Source organism: Poecile atricapillus, chromosome Z (genome assembly GCF_030490865.1).
Source record: "Poecile atricapillus isolate bPoeAtr1 chromosome Z, bPoeAtr1.hap1, whole genome shotgun sequence".
NCBI classification, from domain to species: domain Eukaryota; kingdom Metazoa; phylum Chordata; class Aves; order Passeriformes; family Paridae; genus Poecile; species Poecile atricapillus.
This window is the reverse complement of record NC_081289.1, coordinates 49896916-49917649: the sequence shown is the minus strand read 5'-3', so window position 1 is coordinate 49917649 and position 20734 is coordinate 49896916. Positions and strand designations below refer to the sequence as shown.

General features: G+C 36.1%; 1 protein-coding gene across 1 annotated transcript in view; it reads left to right on the top strand.

The window, feature by feature from the left end:
* The window catches only part of LOC131573216 (S-adenosylmethionine sensor upstream of mTORC1), a 34134-nt gene extending 13767 nt beyond the window's left edge, over positions 1-20367 (top strand). The window contains exons 3-5 of the mRNA XM_058826946.1: positions 8681-8854; positions 12243-12357; positions 16959-20367. Of these exons, the coding sequence (XP_058682929.1) occupies positions 8681-8854; positions 12243-12357; positions 16959-17588 (919 nt within the window). The 3' untranslated portion in view covers positions 17589-20367. The remainder of the gene's footprint in view (positions 1-8680; positions 8855-12242; positions 12358-16958) is intronic.
* Positions 20368-20734: the final 367 nt, after the last annotated feature.

Sequence of the window (20734 nt, the reverse complement as noted above, 5' to 3'; positions counted from 1 at the left end):
TTTATTGAGGTTGTAGTAGACTTTCATTTATGCTATTGATCTTGGTGGTGGTGGTGGTGGTTTGATACTGTTGGTTTTGAGTCTTGTTTGGCTTTTTTTGTTGGTTTTGTTCTTTTGTTTGGGTGTTTGTTTTGTTTCTTGGCGATTGGCATGGCACTGACTTTCACTCCTTTGTGATCCCCAGCAGCTTATTTCTGTGTTACAGGCTTCCTGAGTTGTTGGTTGTTTATTTGTATTTGTGCTACTCATTACTTCTGTGGAAATGCTGATACTTATATTTCTCTTTATTACATTGCACTCCTTTGAATCATACTGAATTCTAATACAGTGATTTCTTGCAGCATCTTCCTCCCACCCTGCCTTGATTTGGCATCATTCTCAGATCACTTGTAAAGGAACTGAAACTGACTGTTCCACAGTTCAGGTTATCTGTGAAAAAAATAGTTGTACTGGACCTAGGGGAGATGTCATGGAACATTGCTTGATATTTTCTTGCAGTTTGATTGTCAACTAATATATGAAACATTTTCAGTAGAGATGTGTGTTCTTTAATTTCAGCTAAGGAGTAATCCCTTAGTTTGTGGCAAGTTTGTCTGTTACTGTATAGGACAGGATAATGTTTCTTCGGACAGTGGTGACTTGTTTATAGGTTTGGGGCTCTCACTTGGTTTCTGTTGTAGATCATGTACAAAGTAAACATTGAAGTAAATGCCCAGTTTGGGCTTTGCAGCCTGAGCTCATATTAGGAAGAGAATCCACCTGCTAAGAGACACTAGAATGCTCTGTCTTAGTATAAAGCTTTAGATAAAGCACATAGCTTTCATTTTGCAAAGTCAAGGGATCAGGAGTTTTTACAGAAAAGGAGAGTGTACTTGTCAGTTCTCAGATTTTTTGAGGCCTGGATTGCTAAATACCAGAGCATATCAGATTGATTTTGTGTTCTGCAATTTTTTGTTCCTTCCCAGGGGGCCAAGAGGTGTGCCAGACTGGTGGCAGGTCCCGTTGTTGTTACTCCTCCTTGTGCCTGGGTGCAGAACTGCATGCAAGAGAACTGTGTGACTGAAGTGAAAGCTTTCCCTCAGTGCTTATTACTATGTTACCATGACAGCAGGAAAGTAGCTGTTTTGTATTAAGATGAATTTTAGTTTGTGAGTGCAGTGCTGAAAATCGTTTGGAGCCACCAGTGTATACCTCCTGAAGAAAGGAGAGACTGTTTTGTTTTAATTTGAAGGAAGATCTTTTCAGCGACTGGAAACTGAGAAGTGTTTTTTCCATTAGTTAAAAGGGAAAAAAAAGTACAAAAGACTTTGTGGGTTTTTGTTCTTTCCTTCATTTTCCTTGTATTCTCCTAGAATCTGATAAAATAAATCTGATAGTGTAGAATAACCACTAGAGAAGCTATGTGTACTTCTCAGGATCAAGAATAACAATTTTGTTTTTCTTTCAAAACTCTTTCTAGCTATTTAGTTGAAAACAGTGGAAAAAACCTGACATTAATTCTTAAACCAAATGACATAAAACTTACTGTTTTACTTCTTCATTAGTGTTGATTGAAAGAACATGTATCCAGACTCTAGAAACTGTAAAAGATGGAAAGCAGTACATGATAGACTGTGCTAGTGACCATATGCTGAGTTCTATAGGGCCAATTTTGTTTATTGTTTCAGGGAAACATTACAGAACTGTTAAGTCGGGAGAGGTATGGGGGAAGAGGGATTAAAACTTTATCCGCTTTCAGATCCAGGTTTAGGATCCCGAGTGGTGGTGTAAAAAGCCTGGGCAACACTCAACTGTTTCTTCCGTCCTTTATATATATTTTGAAAATTGAATGTAAGTAGCAAGTAGTATTTGCAAATTAACACTTGTGTTTCTCATTTATTTATATTACAACACAAAACTTAAAACAGGTTAAGATGGTGTTTACCCTGAATAATTGTAACTCTTTAATTTTTGCTGGAATAGGTAGGCTGGTGTACCTTTGTACGGACAATGAATGCCAGCCTGTTCTGGTTCTAGTTAAAACAGAATAAGCTAGACCAGCAGGTTTGTTTCTTTCTGTTGCTTTTGCCTCAGTGTTAAGACTTGTGTTGACTTGACTGTTTTTTTAAAGAACAAGAAATAAAGTCTGCTTTTCTAATTATCATGACAAAACACTACCTAGACCTGCATTTAAAAAAAAAAACACAACAAACTCTGACTGTTTAATGAGCAAAGAAATACAGTTCTGATGAAATAAATGACAGGCAAGTACAGAACTGTTTGGAAACATTTGCAGAGAATAGATGTGAAAAGATTATTTTTAAAATATTTTTAAATTCTATTTTTAATTTTTTTACTGAGAAGGATTCTGGCAGGGTTTATCCCTGTATCCATAACTAATCAATACTTTTATTAGCAGTCTGCTAAAGTGTATTAAATTTGGAAATGAGACCAAAGAGAGAGAACTGTCACTCTGAGAGCAAAATTAAAATTAATACAGTTATAAACTATACTAAACATTATCTACTGTATTAAATATCAGCTGTACAAATAAAGGCCAGGGAATAATTAATTGTGACAGTCTTTCAAAAAACTATTTGGATTCTGAAGCAGACCATAAACTGAATATGAAGTGGTCATGGGATGCTTTTGCAGAAGAAGCAAGTATCATACTTGAGTGTGTTAATGAGATTGTCCACGAGATATGTAAAGTACTACTCTGACTTTATTTAGCATTGCTCTTAACCAAAATATCACCTTGGCCACTGCATTTAAAAAATAACAAACAGCAGATCAACTCTAAGAAAGATAAAGAAATTATCAAAAACCTTCTGTTTTTTCCACAAAAGCTCTGATGTTCTTTTCTAGAAACTGGAGCTATCTACTCAAGAGAAGGCTAAGTAATCTATTGGAGGATCTTTGAGAGTAACAGATCTCTGCTAGAACTGGAAAGCTGATCCTGTTTAATTGGAAGATTGAATGAATGAGTGTTTTCAAGTCCCTTTAATACCGTTTTGTAGGTTTTTTTGTTGAATGCAGTTAGTTGAGCAATTCACTGCAGGGAGAATGGAACTGAGGAAGGCGGCAGAAACAGCAGGAGGGGAACCATTTGAAATGGGAAAAGACAATGTTCAATGTTTACATTTACATGACAGTCTTGTTCTTTTGCTGTTAAACACATTGTTTGCTGATGATACTAAATTGTGAGGAACTGTTAACTCCCTTGAAGGCAGACAGGCTCTCCAGAGAAACCTCAACAAGTTAGAGAGCTGGGCCATCACCAGCTATATGAATTTAGCAAAGACAAGTGCCAGATTCTGTATCTGGGATGGTGTAACCCTGGATGTATGGATGGACTGGGGAATGAAACACTGGAAATCAGCATGCGGGAAAGGGAGCTGGGGGTCCTGGTTGATGGCCAGTTGAATGTGAGCCAGCAGTGCCCTGGCAGCCAGGAGGGCCAACCCTGTCCTGGGGGGCATCAGGCACAGCATGGCCAGCCAGGCAAGGGAGGGGATTGTTCTGCTCTGCTCTGAGCTGAGGCAGCCTCACCTCCAGTGCTGGGGGCAGTTCTGGGTGCCACAATAAAAGAAGGATACAAAGCTGTGAGAGAGTGTCCAAAGGAGGGCAGCACAGATGGTGAAGGGCTTTGAGGGGAAGCCTTTTGAAGAGTGACTGAGGTCACTTGGTCTGTTCAGCCTGGAGAAGGGAGGGTCTCTGAGGGGAGACCTTATTGCAGGTACAACTTCCTTGTGAGGGTAAGGGGAAGGGCAGACACTGATCTGTGGTAACCAGTGACAGAACCCAAGGGAATGGCCTGAAGTTGTGTCAGGGGAGGTTTAGGTTGGATATTAGATAAAGGTTCTCCGCCCAGAGGGTGGTTGGGCACTGGAACAGGCTCCTCAGGGAAACGGTCACAGCACTTGGTTCAAACAAGAGGTGTTTGAACAATACTTTTGTGCATATGGTGTGACTCTTGGGGCTGTTCTCTACAGGTCCAGGAGTTGGACTTCAGTGACCCTGATGGATCCTTTCCAACTCAGGATATTCTATGACTACTTTGTTCCGACGAGAGCATAATTTGTTTGTTGAACACTAGAGCTAATTAAAGCAATGATCATATGATAACTGCTGACTATTTTCAAGTTCTTGGAATCCTCTGGCAATAAAAGATGTTTCCTTCAGAAACTGGCTTGGGGTGGCCACACCCCAAGAGAAACATATGATTACAGATCTAGTTGCATTTCTCAAAAGGAAAATGTCTCAAACTCCTAGAATTGAGACCAAATATAAAAAAAAAAAGGGAAAAATGTATTATATACAAGTTTGTCAACTTGAAGTTTAAAAATATATAATTATGCTGATAAAAAAATTCCGGTACTTTACACTGAGAAACCTGGTGTTCTTACCTATGCTGAACACTATTTCCTTAACTTGAAGCTGGATTGTTGCACATGACAACCACAAAATATTTTTAGTCCAAGGGAAACTTGACTGCTTTTCTAGGTATGATTAATGTGTACAAGCACAATTGAGACTCCTCCCTCCCTTCACTTTGGAGGTTGGGAGGTAGATGGCTTAAACATGTAGAAGCATTTGCAATTTTATTTTTTTTTTCAAGCTAGCAGCTCTGAGAGTGGCCATTTATGAACTTGTTCCTCAGTGTGTGGAAGGAGGAGAGGTATGTTTTGCAGCAGAAACCATGATGAGAAGTCCAGACATTCCTTCAGCTCTGAAGGGAAGTTTGCTATTTCTCTGTACCTTCGCTGAAAGCCATCTTCAGTATTAGCTTTTGGTTAGTAACTGTTCTGAGGAACATAAATCAAGCTCACCTTTTCCTCATGATAATGCAGAAAGAAAGAGTCGGTCAATAAAATTAGGTGCTTAAAATCCTCAAGTATTGATTACAGCTATCAGAAACTGCTTTTTGCTATGATAAAAGCTGACCACACCAGCTTTAATTTAGTTATTTGTTATTACTTGAGCAGAAGAATTAATTAAGGATTCTGTTATGTTTTTTAAATTTCATATGGTGTTTCTTGGCAATGTCCCCCTCTTTTTTTTTCATTTTATATTCTACTGAAAGTCATGGATTTAGTCTTTCTTTTTGAAAACAAAGCTTCTCTTTTATTGCTGGTGAGTATTAACAAAGTCATACGTATTCATATTGTCTTTTCCTGAGACTTCTTTTATGTGCCCAGCCCAAGTGGCAGACAGAGCAGGGGAGTCAACTGGAACAGGTTATTTACTGTTTGAGATTTGAAATAGGGAAGATAAGTTTCACTAAGGAAATACAAAGATTTGATTTTTTGATTTTTTTGTTAAAGCAAAGACATTGAACTGCACACTCCACCCAGAAACCTAACCTGTCTCCTCATCTAGGAACTGAAACAGTTTAGACCTGAAATATTTATTTCACAGTTTGTGTGAACTGTAGCAAGTGTTAGTTCAGATAGTATTTACATTGCACAATTCTTCACAAGTATGTTAATTGTAGAGCTAATATTGTGTCATCAAACTGAATGTTTGTCAGTTAAAAATGGAGCTGTGTCAGTTTTTAGAATTATAAAACAGATTGCTTAATTTTCGCTTTGGAGGTAATTGAGATGCTCCGTTCCTCACTTGTGACAATTGTTTTATAGAGTCTTATATAACTGCATACTCAAAACCAGAGTGATCTATGATGGATTTTAATGGCTGTGAAGTTAAACCTCTGGCTACATCAGCAAGCTACCATGAGGTAAACTACAGAGTGCATTATCTGTGCTAACTGCCAGTGCAGTGAGTGTCCATGTGCTCACTGTTAACCCACAGGAGATGTGGGGGTCACTTCTACAGGGGAAGTACATAGACAACTCCTCTGAGAGCTCAGGAGCCAAAAGGGCAACATGTAGTAATCATGCCAGAATGACTGTGACGTCAGAAAAGTGTCGAGAGAAGATGACCCTCAGTGACTATGAAGTGCAGTATGATCTGAGGTTTTTTTGTTTGGATTGGATGGATTTGGCTGGGGTTTTTTGGTATCCTGTGGTACTGCACCAGTTGGCAGAGCCTGGGATCTGAATGTGAAGAATTTTATCCATTCTTGGGCCTTCCTGTGGCACTGGGCAGTTGTCCACCAGAAAAAATGCAGAAGTAGATGGTTCTCTTTGTGGTTGACTTTGATAGTGTCTTATATGCAAATGAGGAAGGTCTGTTATGAAGAATATAGAATCAGGAGAACTTACTTGACATGATAGGGGTAAAAGGATGGAAAAACCACTCACATCAATACCAAGAATGAGGAAGAAATGGCTTCTCAGTGACAAGAGGAATTTGCACTTTACAAGTAGGGGGTTCTCCTGTGCTCATTAAGTGTTAAGCTGTGTAGCATACCAGCTTCTAGGGAATTAAAAGGTTGATAACATGAATACTTGAGAAGAACAAGAACACATTCTTCCAAGGCTGAGAATTCTCTAGTGTCTTACATGTCAATGCAACACTACTTAAACTGCCGTTGATTTTGGATGTTTTAAGACATGTAATGAGAAAAAAAGACTTAGAATAAAAATAAAGAGACTGCAGGGTGATAACAAAGTTGTGTAGTAGCTGATGAATGGTCAAAACCAGTTTTTCTTTCCAAGTTTCATTTCTTTGACTAATTGATCCACAGAACTAAATAGTTCTAAATTGATCAGCTGCTTATAAATAAATAATACAATGTGTAAAATACACTTTAATTAGCATACTAGCAGTAATGCAAGTGTTTTTTTTCTGGTGTTCTCATTTGTTTATTGATCTTTTTAAAATCTCTTTCCTGCTAGTGACTGGCTTCTTATACTTAGTTAATTTTAGAATTGTTGTCTTTCCATACGTGCAGTCTCTAATGGATGCAGCTGCTATAATTTTGCAATCTGTATGTCTGGTAGTATTGCAGCCTAGACAGGAGCATCTGTTTTATGAGGAAAGGTTGAGGGAGTTGCACCTGTTCAATCTCAAGAGAAACTGAGAGGGGACCTCATCACTGTCTACCAGAGGGTGTCAAAGGGATGGATCCAGGCTCATGTCAGCCAATGGGACAAAAGGCAGTGGGCAGAAACTGATGCACAGGAAGTTCCACCTGAAAATGAGGAGAAACTTCTTTACTGTGCAGGTGACTGAGCACTGGAACAGGTTGCACAGATAAGTGGAAATTCTCTTTGAAAATATTTATTTATATTTTTATATATTTAAAAAACCCTCTGGACACAATCCTGGTCCATGTGCTCTGGGATGACCCTGTTTGAGCAGGGAGGTTGGACCAGGTGACCTGCTGGTCTGGTTTCTAACCTGACCAATTCTGTGACTGCACATTTCTGACTCAAGGTGCTTCTTTCCTACCTGTCTTGGGGTAAAGTTATTTCTATCTGTACCTGTCAGTGTATGTTTCCATCTAAGAAACTCAGTGCCACTCCAATGACATTTTTTTCATTGTCCTTCACATCTTATATGATGGAAGAGACTGGGTATATTTGATGCCTAAAATATCACCAAGCCTTAGATAAGCCCTGTGTATTCCAAGTCCTTGTCGCTATCTGTGATTTAAATGCACCATTATACCATCGTGTTCATCCTTAAATCTGTGATATGAAGTGTCATTATGTTGTTCCTGCTTTGCATAAGGTATTTTGTATATTTTTGTATAAGATATTATTAAACTACACTCACATTTGTTTTGTGGAATGTTTCCTTCAAACTTCTGCAGTTTTGTTAGAGGAAAATGAAGTGAATTTCAAGAAAGCATCATAAAAATGAGTTGTTCAGAAAACATTATTCAAATAAGTATTATTTCTGTTAAAATTTCCGTGCAAATACTTGGATGGCATATTTAATTTAAAAAATTGAATTGTTCAGGGTGAGTCCAGCTTTTTAATTGCACAGCAACGATTTTTTCCGGTTCTAGTTTTGATGAAATTTTGTGGATGAAATTCAGTTATTCTCAAACATAGTGCTTGGTTCTCGTACACTAATGCTGACTATTGATTGAAGAACAGAAGTGCTCTTTAACTTCTTCTGTTACACTAATTTCTTTAAACTGGATAATATTTCTGTTCTAGAATGATTAGATTATTTTGTTCTGGTTCCTATGAGAAAAATAAGTAAATATGGGGAAAAACTGAAAGCTGGAATAAGTGTTCCTCAGTAATACAGCTACTAGCTGTTACTTAAAACCAAAATTACCCAGGCAAACTCAATTAAAAGTAAAAACTGTTGGATGTAAGTTTGCACATAAATCTGGATTAGGTTTATTTTTCCCCAGTTTATGTGCCAGCAAGACACACATTTCAAAACCTTGTATTGATGGGGATCTAGCTGATAACTCCTTGCACTATAGTGGAGAACTGAACTGAAGTTTATTGTCTGGTGATGTTCTGACAGGACTTCTGCTGTCTTACTTTAAAAGTCTATCCAGATAAAAATATTTTGAATCTGTTTACTCAGCTGTGACTTACAGGGTAATTCTGGGGGGGGGGGAAGCCCAAACAACTCACCACTCCATTTTGTGTTGTTGGGTGTACTGCATCTTTTTTAAAGCTGGTTTACCAAAGTTGAAATAAAACCCAGATTTGTTTAAAAGCTGACAGCACTTGTATCTCTTATCCATCTGGTATGTATCTTAGCTATAGTAGTGACTAAGAAGAGCATTCCGTTTTCCTGGGGAAATTTTTTTTTGTCTTTTCAGTGTATGCCGAGAGTATTTTCAGAATGGTGGAAAAAGAAAAGCACTTGAGAAAGATGAAAAAAAAGCACTTCTTGCTTCTAAGACCACTCCAGCTTTAAGTGTTCCTCAGACTCCCAAGATTGAAGATCCTTTGCCAAACTTTGGCTTGACAAATCATGAAGCTATGACAGAAGAGTAAGTTTTACTTGTTTTGACTTTTTTCCCCTCTTTTTTGAGTGTTAAAACTTACCATGACATTTTTTTGCCGTAACATGTTAGATCAGTCTGATGTATTTTTAATAGTTAAGAAGGGGAATTTTCATTTGAATATATGCATTTCAAGAGCTGTTTATGTTGTAGTATATTTTGGTGAATGCTATAAAAAAAATGCTTGAGAATGACAACTTAGTCATCTTCATTTTAGTGCTAGAGCAATTTCATTTTAGTATGTCATTGGTGTGCAATGCAATTTATATTAAACCTTGAGGTGAAATAAGGGAGATGTTAATTAAGTTAGAATCTAATGGCTGTTCAGCACTGTTGAAAAGTCAATTGCTTATGTAAGTACTAAGTGCCAAATGTAAATATCAGAGTACTTAAAACTTTCTCTTCATAAATAATTGCAGAGAAACTCTTGATTCCAATTACACACTTCAAAAGCAATTTGGAATTACAACCTTTAACTTTTAATGTGATAACTTTCTGATGACTGGCTCTGCAGAACTTGTAGTATCCTTGAGGTATTTTCCAAACAACAGTTTTAATTTTGTTTTTGACCTTCACTCAAGTAAGAATTGTATTTTTGGCATCCAAGACTAACTTCATTATTTCTGAAATGCCACCCTCCATTTTTTTTTCCTAAATAACATGTCATGTTTGTGACTATTCCATGTGTGATGGAAAAAAAGTCGTATTTTGCAAATACAATGAAATAATGAATGCATAAGCATAGAATCTATAAAAGTTATAATTTGTTTCATATTCTTTATAGGATAGTTGTTATGACTTCCCGCAATAGTGTTTTTTCTGTTGCATAGAGATTTTTTTTCCTTTATTTTAGCATGTCTGCTGTGATCAGCAGTACTTGAAGCTAGGTGTAGTATCAGTTAGGGAAAGAATGACATGTTATTAATGTAACTAGTAGGTGTGTCTGTCCTTAGGACCTGGTGCCTTTTGTCTCTCTCATGTTTGTTTAAATCAATAGGTTTGATGATCATATATGCTTTAAAGCTGTCTGCCATTGGGAGACATTGTCAGGATAAAGCATTGGTTCTCTCTTTGCATTTCTTTGCTCTCTCTTTGATCTGTCTTCATACTTTCTGCAGTTAAGAGTGGCTGTTGCATAGCTAGCTTCACCTGCCTTCTTGCTACCAGTTGTTTGTAGCCTTCCTTTTTGTTCTAATGTGTACAGAAAGGAATTAATAGAGAATTTTTATTAATTATTTTTAAAGTATTTGTTAGCATAATGAGTGCTGATGATGTTTATTTTCATTCTCAAAACTTTAAAAATATACCCACCCCTTAAGACATACCTGGAAAAAGCAAGTTTTATAATATTTACCTGAATAAGCTGCAAATAATAATAAGTTCTTAGTAGCCACACAGACCTTGATAAACAAGGCATAACTGGTCTAAGTGACCGGCCAGAGAAATCAAAATTCTTGGGGTTTTTTTTGATGCCTTACAGAAGAAATTACAGAGTTCATCAGAAAGAAAATGGACTGTATATTACACAAAGCAGAGATCTCTCCTGAAATGCTTTGTCATGTCTACACTGACCTAGTAGTGAAGTCTCAAACTTGTATCCCTTGGTACAAGGGATATGGGGGAACCTACACACAGTTTTTAAATACTGTCACTGCATTTTGGTCATGTAACACTACAAGTAAGAGTTGTGGGTTTGTCTGTCGGTATGACTAAGCCTGTGACTCTTTGTTTTACTCTGCTACGTGTAAAGACACTAATTCTGTTCATCCCATATATAATCCTCTCTCAAGTAATATATAAATATATAATTAAGGTAGCTTTTGTAAATAGGAAGAAAGTACACATCATAGTTATTTTTTCAGTGTACCATAGCTGAAGTGGCTATCCTGGAAATTAGAGGCTTCTGGGAGTTGCTGCTTAATTTTAATCTGACAAGTATTTCATTGAACACTTAAAAGAGAACATGTTTAGATCTCTAGAGGCTCTCTCTTTTTTTTATGGGAAGTTTTCTCTGCACTGTAGCATCCTGTTTCCTCTTGTTATGCTTCCTGTGGTCCCATGTGTCCATTGATTTGTTGTTACCATATTGGACTCTAATATAGAATGCAAGCATACATACAGGCATACATTTTTGTGTTTGAATGTGGAAGGATCTGCCATTAATGTCTCCATTTGCTAGACAAGGAGATATACTGGTCTGAGAAACCTCAGGCTACCCTTATGTGGGAAAAGACACTACTTGACTTCAGTCTGTGTTTGAGATTTATGGGTACTAGGATCTGTGTCCAAATCAGTATCCAAATTCCTGTTCCAAGTCTGGAAAAATTGTTGCTTTCATCTTCATTTTGAAGTCTCACTCGGTACTGATTGACTTACAGGGTAGCTTGGTAATATTTGCAGCTTTAACTTAATTGTTACACTGTTTGCCTTGGCCATAGTGGTATTTTGAGAGAAGTATACCCTGGGTTTCTTCTGTTCCATGTAGAAGCAAAATGCTTAAACTTGCCATTATTATTTTGCTGAATGCAACAAGACATTTTCTCTTGCTTTTCCATCATCCTCTCTCAGGTAGGTTACTGGAAGTCTAGAAGGAGCCCAGAGAGCCTGGATCTCTTACTGCTGTTTAGACGTTTTTCTTTTTCTGCTTTGCTGTTGCTATGAGCACAGCCATGGCTTGGTTTTATTCCATTGGCCCTGCACCTCTGTTTCTGAAAGTCTTTGCAGTTATCTGTCTCTCCAGGGCTGAGCCTTTCCCAGAAACAAAACAAGTTATAATTTGGAGATGCCAGTTGGTTTTGGCTACAGAAACTTGAAGCAAAAGAACATTTTCTTTCTGGAAGGTTATTAGCATTCTCAGCTATGTGAAGTCCCTGTGAAAGCTGTGACTTTGTCTGCCCCTGTTAATGGATTTTGGATATTCTAAGATGTTACAAATCATCATGGGATTTTTTTAGATTGCATCCCTGTAAATGATGCAATTTATGTAGTTGTTCTCTGTTTCCCTTTCCAACTCATGAAATTTTAACTCTGGTATCTAGTGTGACTTCAAAATCAGTAAGTACTACAAAAAGTTAAGTGAGAAACACAATATGAGAAAGCCTGTCTAGTGGACACGCAATTTGCCATTTTATTTACTTACTACAAGTGCACAAGTTAATACTACTATAGCTGCTCTGAACAAAATTCTCCTGCTTGAGGACCATCTGCTTTTATTGGATGGAGCTTGGTTCTTTAGTATCTCAGCAACTGAAGTAAGGCATTCACTTCTATTAGTCACTACTCTGGTGTTCTGTGAGCATCTTTTACCTGAAGTTGTAACTCAGAATACAGCTTTAAAAGTTACACTTGATAAAATTTAATTCTTGCTGCTTCTTAGGTTCCTTCACTCCTTGGGAAAGATCAGATTACTTGATGTTGGTAGCTGCTTTAATCCATTTCTGAAGTTTGAAGAATTTCTAACAGTTGGCATAGACATTGTTCCAGCTGTTGAGGTATGTAATGTTTCCTGTATTTAATATAAACTTGATCCTCAGATTTGTGGAATGCCTCAAAATTACTGTAAAAAAACTACATTTAATAGTTAAATGCTTTCTAAATATCTGTTTTAGTAGGAACTAAACATTGCATCCTTTCCTGTAAACAGGCTCTAAAGTTCTAGTGTTTTCTTTTAAAAATAAGATTTTTTTTCCCAGAGACATCTTTATAATGGTGTTATTAATCTCGTAATTGGAAAATTTTAGTAGCCGTCTTTTAATGGTGTTTCAGATGAGTCCTTGCATCTTAAAAGGTACAAATAACGATTAAGTAGGCATATGCTTAGGCAAGAACGTCTCAGAAGCTGCATTGACTGACAGAAGAAAATGATCAGTGACTGTATTTGGTGAGTTTTTCTGGGGAGATTTAGTAATCAGAAATACACTATAAGGGAGCATTTCTATTTATTGCTAAAAGTATTCTTGAGCTTCCAAAATCCAGAGGACAAATTTATCAGTGTATTTGGGGTAAATTGCATTTTCTATAGGCAGTGAGGTTCTCAAATGCCCTAATTCTGCTGTAGTCATATCTTCTTTGTGTCTTTTACTCTTGACCCAACTTCTGTCGTCACTAATTGCATTTATCAACCACACAAAAGGATAAAATGGAATATTTTTTTTAAAAAAAAGACACAGAAGTACATTTCTGACAGAAAACAGAAAAGCCTTTGACTACACACACCTTGACTACTTACAGTTAAAATTCAGGCACTATTAAAATCTGTAGCCTAAGATAACCCTTCTTAGAAGTGGAGAAGTAAAAAGAAGTATACAGGTGAAATAATGCAGTTAACTGGAAAGTAATGTTCTCTTATTTGCTGCAGTGTGATGTACATGCTAAATACATGGCAGCTTGTTGTTGTTACGATGTTTAGTCTATTAACACCTCAATTGTATATTTGCATATATGCTGAGAGATACTGAAAGATATTCTTTAAAAATTTGAGTCTGATTAAATTGCTTTGAAAAGCAATTCAATGTTAGTGCTGTCTAAAACACAAACTTCGAGTAGATTTTATCTTGCCTAATTTGAAACACAGGCATCACAATGGCTTTCCAGCACTTTGGAGGCTGTAGGACTGTGTAGGGCAGTTGGGCATGACACAGGAGGTAAAAAAGACACATGCCACTGAAATGGCAGCCTGTGACATTTAAAATAGTAATACATGGGAAGTGAATTTCTAGCTATGAAATTTCTAGCCTCAGTGTCTACATCTCAGGTTCTAAGTTCTAATTACAGTCAGTGAAGATCTATTAAAAATAATTAAACCTAAATATCTGCTGTTCGATGGTGAAATGAATTGGGTTCTGTATTGACTAATTCTCCAGTGACTATAATGGCAGCCTAGCTACCTAACATTACATGAGTTGAACCTCAACATGAATTTTTGAGTACGCCTAGTTAATTTTTTTCTATCTTCTAATCTCATATAGAAATAATGCTTTCATAAGAAAGCTACATTTGTTCTCATGAAAATCAGTTTAACTGTACAGTGACCAAAACCTTTATTGGGAAAAGTCCTGAAAAAGTAACTTCTGTGGATTTAATGAAAGAACATATACAATTTCTATGTACTAACCAGTTCCTTAGATTCTCTCCCAGTAGAAGGGAACAATAAGATAATTGATTTCTGGTCATCTGACATGGTTAGTACCATAGCTTCATGGTAGGAGTTTCCCAGAGTGCTAATTTCATGCTTACTCTGAGGCCTGTCTCAGGCTCACCAACATCTTTGATTCTCTTGGACGCTTTGGCTTATTCAGGGCACCTTGAAGCCTGGCTAGCGAGTGTTCTTGGAGGGACAGGGAGTACAGTTTGAGCAGTCAAACGCATCGACTAGAATAAGCTTAGTCCTACCTCCAAAACAGAATTAATGAGCCCTGATGTACAGCAGATGACTCTGCTTTGAGGTATATCAGCACCATAACCTTCTGAATAAATTTATCTTTAGGCCAGCAGTTGCCTGGGCTGATTTAAGATTTTCAGAATAACAGCCAAAGGTTTATTATGGTAGGTAATGTCATCTCCTGACTTGAAAAAACGTATCTTGGTAAGTTGTGGTAAAAGCTGAAAATAAAATAAACTGGTAAAATTTTCAGATTTAGCAGATTTCTTAGGTAAGATACTAAAGTACCTTTTAAAACAAATTGAAGCACAGAGCCTTCTTAGAAAGCCAATCTCTTAAATAATGTTGATTGGAGGGTTAAATAGTTCCTTCTTTAATAAAAAAAAATATTATCCACTTTCATATAGAAATGCTTTGGATATAGACTAAGAAGTTGAGTAATACTTCCATTTATTTGGAGGAATAAGAGGGATGTAATTGTGGAAATACAAGAAAAGGAACTGAAATGTTAGTTATGTAACAAAAGGATAAGTGTCTTCAAAGTTTTTAGAATCTCTGTTTTACATACAGAGAATGCAGACTGTAGAATATGGAAATACATTCCCTTTGAAGGTGTATATCACACTGGAGTGGGAAGTCACTCCAGGACAGAAGGGTTTTGCGTTTTGAGAGAGAGGGAAACTGCTTACCAAGAAAAGATTAATATTTTTGTTAGTTAGTCACCATGCACTCATTTCCAGTGTCCTAGTGTAAAGTACGCTGAGGGAAACGTGCATTATTAGAAGCTGGGAGGATGGAAACTGAGACTGTAGTGTGCAGCAGATGTTGTATTGGAGTAAATATAGTCTGAGACAAAAAAAAAAAAAAGATGCTGGAAGGGTACTTGAGTTAAAAATTAAAATATGTATCTCAATACTTGAGGGTCCCTTCCAACTCAGTATATTTTTGTGAAATACCTGTGCAAATTATTCACATAAGTAGGATTGTGTTCTTAAATGTCAGTGGATGCACTGAGATATAACTGCTGCTTCTGTGGCTCTGAGGACTGAAACATTAGTTCAAGACTTGTATATCAAAAGTTTAGTAGCAAATGCCACTTTAGCAGTATTTTTGTCCTAAAGCTGATTACAGATTCCACTTGAAACCTGTCTTAATCTTGAAATTGTCTATAACATTATTTCTGCATTGCTGATTTGTGCTTCTCCACTACTCGGAAATACTTGCAATCTAAATTGTTTTTTTCAACGGGATATGTGTGACCGCTAACTTTTTAACTCTTGAAGTTTTGAAGTTCTAAGTAAAGTTAACATGCCACTCTGAACAATCAATTTTCAAAATGCTTCTTTGTTTTAAAACTTACTAGAGGTTATAATGAAATTGCTACTGTAATTTCCTGTGCTCAGTATTACAGGGAAACAGAATATAGCCCTACAGGTATAATGGTTGTAATTAAAATTTCTTGGTTATAGCCACACAATGCAAATCTTTTTCTGGATCTTTGCATATAGAAGGGCAAGATTAAAGCTAAAAAAAAGCAAATCAAATTTTTTTGAATATTGATTATATTTTGTAATTTTCTGCTTAGTCTTGGAAGAGAATGTGATTTTATATGAACAGAAATAACGTTCTGTTCTACTTGAAAACAATTGTGCATATTAGTCCCTTTATGAATACCGGTGCAATACTGTTCTAGTAATCTTTGAATACTGCTTCATAGAACACATTTTTTTGTACTATTTTCATGGTATTCAAATGCAGCATACTTAATTTCACCTTTCAGGTGTGTTCCACAGAATGTTTTGTCTGCTTTCATATTTGCTAACCTGTTTAGTGTCTGTCATTCACTGCACATTCTCTAGGCATTAAGAACAATTTTTGCTGCTATCAGATTGCAGCATTATATCTTAATACCATTTTTATGAAAAATCAGTCGTGGGTTATGATGAAGTGTCAAAACTTAGATTCACTAAAGCACATGCATTTACTTTTTGAATGCTTTGTGATTAAGGATGTTAAGAATTTATTCTTCTGTATGTTGCATTGTGGTGTGATTTCTAGTCTTCGACAGCTTGAGTGCACAAATGATTAACAGATAATTTGTAGTCTTTAGCTTACTTTGATGACTGCCTAAATGTGTACCACTACACTTTACATCTACAGCAAAGCTAAAACACGGATCTACATCATTGCTGCAAATCAGTACTGTAACTTCAGAATCTATATTACCTTGTTATTCCTTGAGCCTATACCAGTAAAAAAATGACACTTTTTTCCAAGTGACCAAACTAGTGAGTTTTTTGGATTCTTTTTAAAGAACTGGTAGAAATTCTGAGGTATTAAATTCAGTTTCTAATTACTTATTTCAGGTTCATAAAGATCTACAAAAGGCTTTCAGCACCTGTAAAAACACAAGCAATGTTCTGAGTTCTTAAATAATTTCTGAGATAGTTGATTCAATGCTTTTTTCTTTTGGGGATAAGTATTTTTTTTTAATTAACTGTTCTCAGCTATCAAATCTCTAGTAAAACACTGCACATCTAAAATTTTGCATATGTATTAAATTTTTCTTTTAGATTGATTTAATAGCAAGAGGAATGTTCATCAGGCTTGATATTTCTTTAAGGGAATCATTGATTTTTCTGTGGATTTTGGTTGTATTTGCTCTTTAAGCTAACCTCAATGTTTGGTTTTCTGTTTTTGTTACTCCACCAGAGCGTATACAAATGTGACTTCCTAAATCTTCAAATTCAGCAACCTCTTCAACTGGCACAAGATGCTATAGATGCCTTTCTTAAGCAACTGAAAAATCCCATTGATTGTCTACCTGGAGAACTGTTCCATGTTGTTGTTTTCTCGCTCCTCCTTTCTTACTTTCCATCACCCTATCAGCGATGGATATGCTGCAAGAAGGCACATGAACTCCTCGTATTAAATGGCTTACTGCTTGTAATAACTCCTGATTCATCTCATCAGAATCGCCGGGCTATGATGATGAAAAGCTGGAAAATTGCCATAGAGTCCTTGGGTTTTAAACGCTTCAAGTATTCCAAATTTTCTCACATGCACCTGATGGCATTTAGGAAAACTTCCCTGCAAACAACAAGTGACTTAGTTAGCAGGAACTACCCAGGAATGCTGTATATCCCACAGGATTTCAACAGTATAGAGGATGAGGAGTATTCCAACACTGCCTGCTATGTTCGGTCAGACACAGAAGATGAACAGCTAGCTTACGGTTTTATGGAGCTGCCTGATGCTCCCTATGATTCAGACTCTGGAGAAAGCCAGTCTAGTTCCATTCCTTTCTATGAGCTAGAAGATCCTATATTGCTTCTAAGTTAATGTAGTCGTTGAAATGCCCTTTCAGTCAAACCTCTTGCTTAACTAATTTTGCTATACTAACATGGGTTCAACACAGAAAAATGGTTTGCATAAAGAAAATGCAAAGGTTTACAGAGTTTGCTATTTTTTTCTACTTTTGAATTTTAAAATTTATTCTTGTATGAAAGTGAAAAAATACAAGTTTTATGCAAATGACTCATGTCATAGCATAAATTGCTGTTACTTTCTTTAGATTTGTATCGCTATTTTTTTCCCAGAAAGGTACCATTCTTTTCTTTAGTGCTGTGAAGTGTGAGTTCTATTTAATTTGTTAAATGTTGTTTCAGTATTTTAAGTCAATGTGGTTGAGCTTAAGGCACTGGAGTTGGTGGGCTTCTGAGAAGTAAATGTAGGAAGAAATAATTTGCACTTTAATTAAACGTGCAGATAGGTTAAGACACTTAGTTACAAACGTCCCTTCTTAATTATGGAACAAAACTTTTTTCTTCCAAAATTTGTTTCACTCTGGTTAAGCCTGGGCTGGAGAAACGGTAATGCTTGCACATTTGATTTTATGTTTATTGCAGCCCTCTTGACATAACACCAAAACACTGGAATATATTCATCCACAGTTACACATACTGTGTAGTTTCATTGCATAAATAGCAATTTCTGATGAGGCTTTTCCCCCAGAGGAGTATGGTACGTCTAGACAATTATGTTTCACTTCAAAGCTGGAATATGTTTTGCAGTTTTATGAGTATACAAGCACTAATATATATCAGTATTTCCCCAACTACAGTGTTCTGTATTCTCTTCCAGCTGTGTTTTTTGGGGGACAGGATGAGTTTTGTCATGTTTTATAGTAAATTATTTATGCATTTTTAAAAGAAACAACTTTTTTTTGAATTGTCCTTATTTGTAGACCTTCTAAGTTAGCCAGTGACTACAAACTGATTTTTTAAGAAGGAACATAACTGTACAGGTTTTTCAAGGATACACATATTTGCATAAAGCCATGTAATTCAGACCACACAAGTGAAGTTAACACATGCTTTTTGTTTGCTTATTAGGACCCAAAAATCTCTTGTTCAGTTAAATAAAAACTGACTGAAAATGGGTCTGCACTGTAAGGAGATGAAACATCTGTTTTTACATCTATTAAATTTTTAATTTGTGTAATGAATCTGTGAGTTTTTGCAGGAAAAATCAATTCTGTTCAGTGGTTAAAAAAAGAGGATTCATTATTGGTTTAGCTTAGATTTTCCTCCATTTAAAAATAATGGCCAGAACTTTCTGATTTGGATATTAGGCTCTTAAATCTATATGTAAGTGCCTAGTAGTAAATGATTTGAACTAGGTGCCAGATCATGATGTATTTCTGACTGCTGAAAATTGGTAAAACAATACTAATACATTGTCACAGGTGATTGTGATGATGTATATTACACCATAATAAACTGCCACGTTGTATTTATATGAAAGTTGCTAGATAAATTGAAGTGTAGTGTGGATTTTACAGTGGTTGCTACAAAAATGCAACTTAGTCCTTCCATTGAAGTTTTGCACTGAATGTGTCACAGTTTGACCTACCTGTTTTTCTTTTATAGTATTTCTTACATAGAGTAATCACATTGGTCCAGCTTATGCTCAAATGTGATCTGGACTGTGGTGCTGTATTCTTTAACATAAGCTTTTTGTATCTCTTTTTGAATTTAAAGCATTCCCAAATACCTAATTCAAATTTGTTATTCAGTCTGAATGATAGAGTTATACAAACCAAACAATTATATTCTGATGTGTACAAAAGAAAAGAATTAAGGTTAGACATACAAGAGTCATGGTTCACTTGGTAATTTTTGTTACAGAGAATACTTCTCTAATGAAATACACAATGGCTTCAAAATTGGCTTTAAGACACTATTTTCATTAAAATGTTTGTCACTGAAAGCCTTTCTCCCCAATTAACCACTGGTTCCAGCAGTGCTCATGTTAAAATACTGCTGCTGTAAATTCAGCTGTTTATGGGAGGTTAATATGTGCATTCTTCAAAGTATACCTAATAACTGATTAACTGATACTCGATTTAAAAAGTAGTACAGCATCAGGCATATGTGTTTGCATTGATTACTGTAAATTGGTTTGCAATTCATACACAAAGAAGTGCAATTCAGATGAAGATTTATCCCCCAAAATAGCTTACATATTAAGATTCCAAGTTTAATTCTTTTTGGGAGGTTGGTGACAACACTGTGGTTTAGGGACCTGAGATTCATAACAGCTTGGTTTTCTTGCTGATCATTCTAAACGCCCAAAGTGGGTTTATTGGTTATTTGGTTTTGTGGGTTTGTTTTTGGTTTTTTTTTTTCTTTTTTTTGGTTTGGTTTGTATTGGTTTTTTTCACAAGGAACAGGAGATTGTGGTGGAGGAGGAAAGTGATTTACATAAATACTTACATCTCCCTTAATAATAAAGTGGTGATATCAGGAGTTGTATATTTGACTTTGGTGCAAGAATATTATTTCTAGGTTATGAAATATTCAAAAATTATGACTGTGCAAGACATCTTTCACTCTTAAGGTGCTGGAGAAGAAAAGGAAGAAAACATGTATTGGCATCTCTGTTGTCTTTTATGTCACTACTTTTGTGAACAAAGCACATTTATTAAAAAAATTCTGAAAAACCAAAAACATTCTAAAAAATTCTTTGGGGTCGAGCTACTGTCTTTTTTCTTTCTGTGCCATCTGTTAATGTTGAAATCCAGTGAAATCAATGCAAAGCTATTTTCTTTATTTTCAAGAAGATAGTTGTCTTGAGTTTATTTTATAACCCATAACAATGTTAAATTTGGTACTTCAGTTTCAGCTTCTACATCTCAGCTGTGGTCTCTGCTTTCTGGAAGGGTTTTTTAAGTTATTCCAGTTGATTCTATTACCATGTTGCTTTGCCTGCCCACTTAGATGTGACCACTTTCTAATCCACTTCCTCTCATCTATCTCTACATGTTCTTAATTTCTTCTCTATCTCACTGAAATACTTTTAGAGCATCCATTGTATGCTGCTCCTTTGATACAATTATTGTATTTTTCTACATTATGATTCTGGAGGTGTTGGGGAAAGGATGGCACTGGGAAAAGAAATCCAAATAACTGATAATTGAAGGCTCC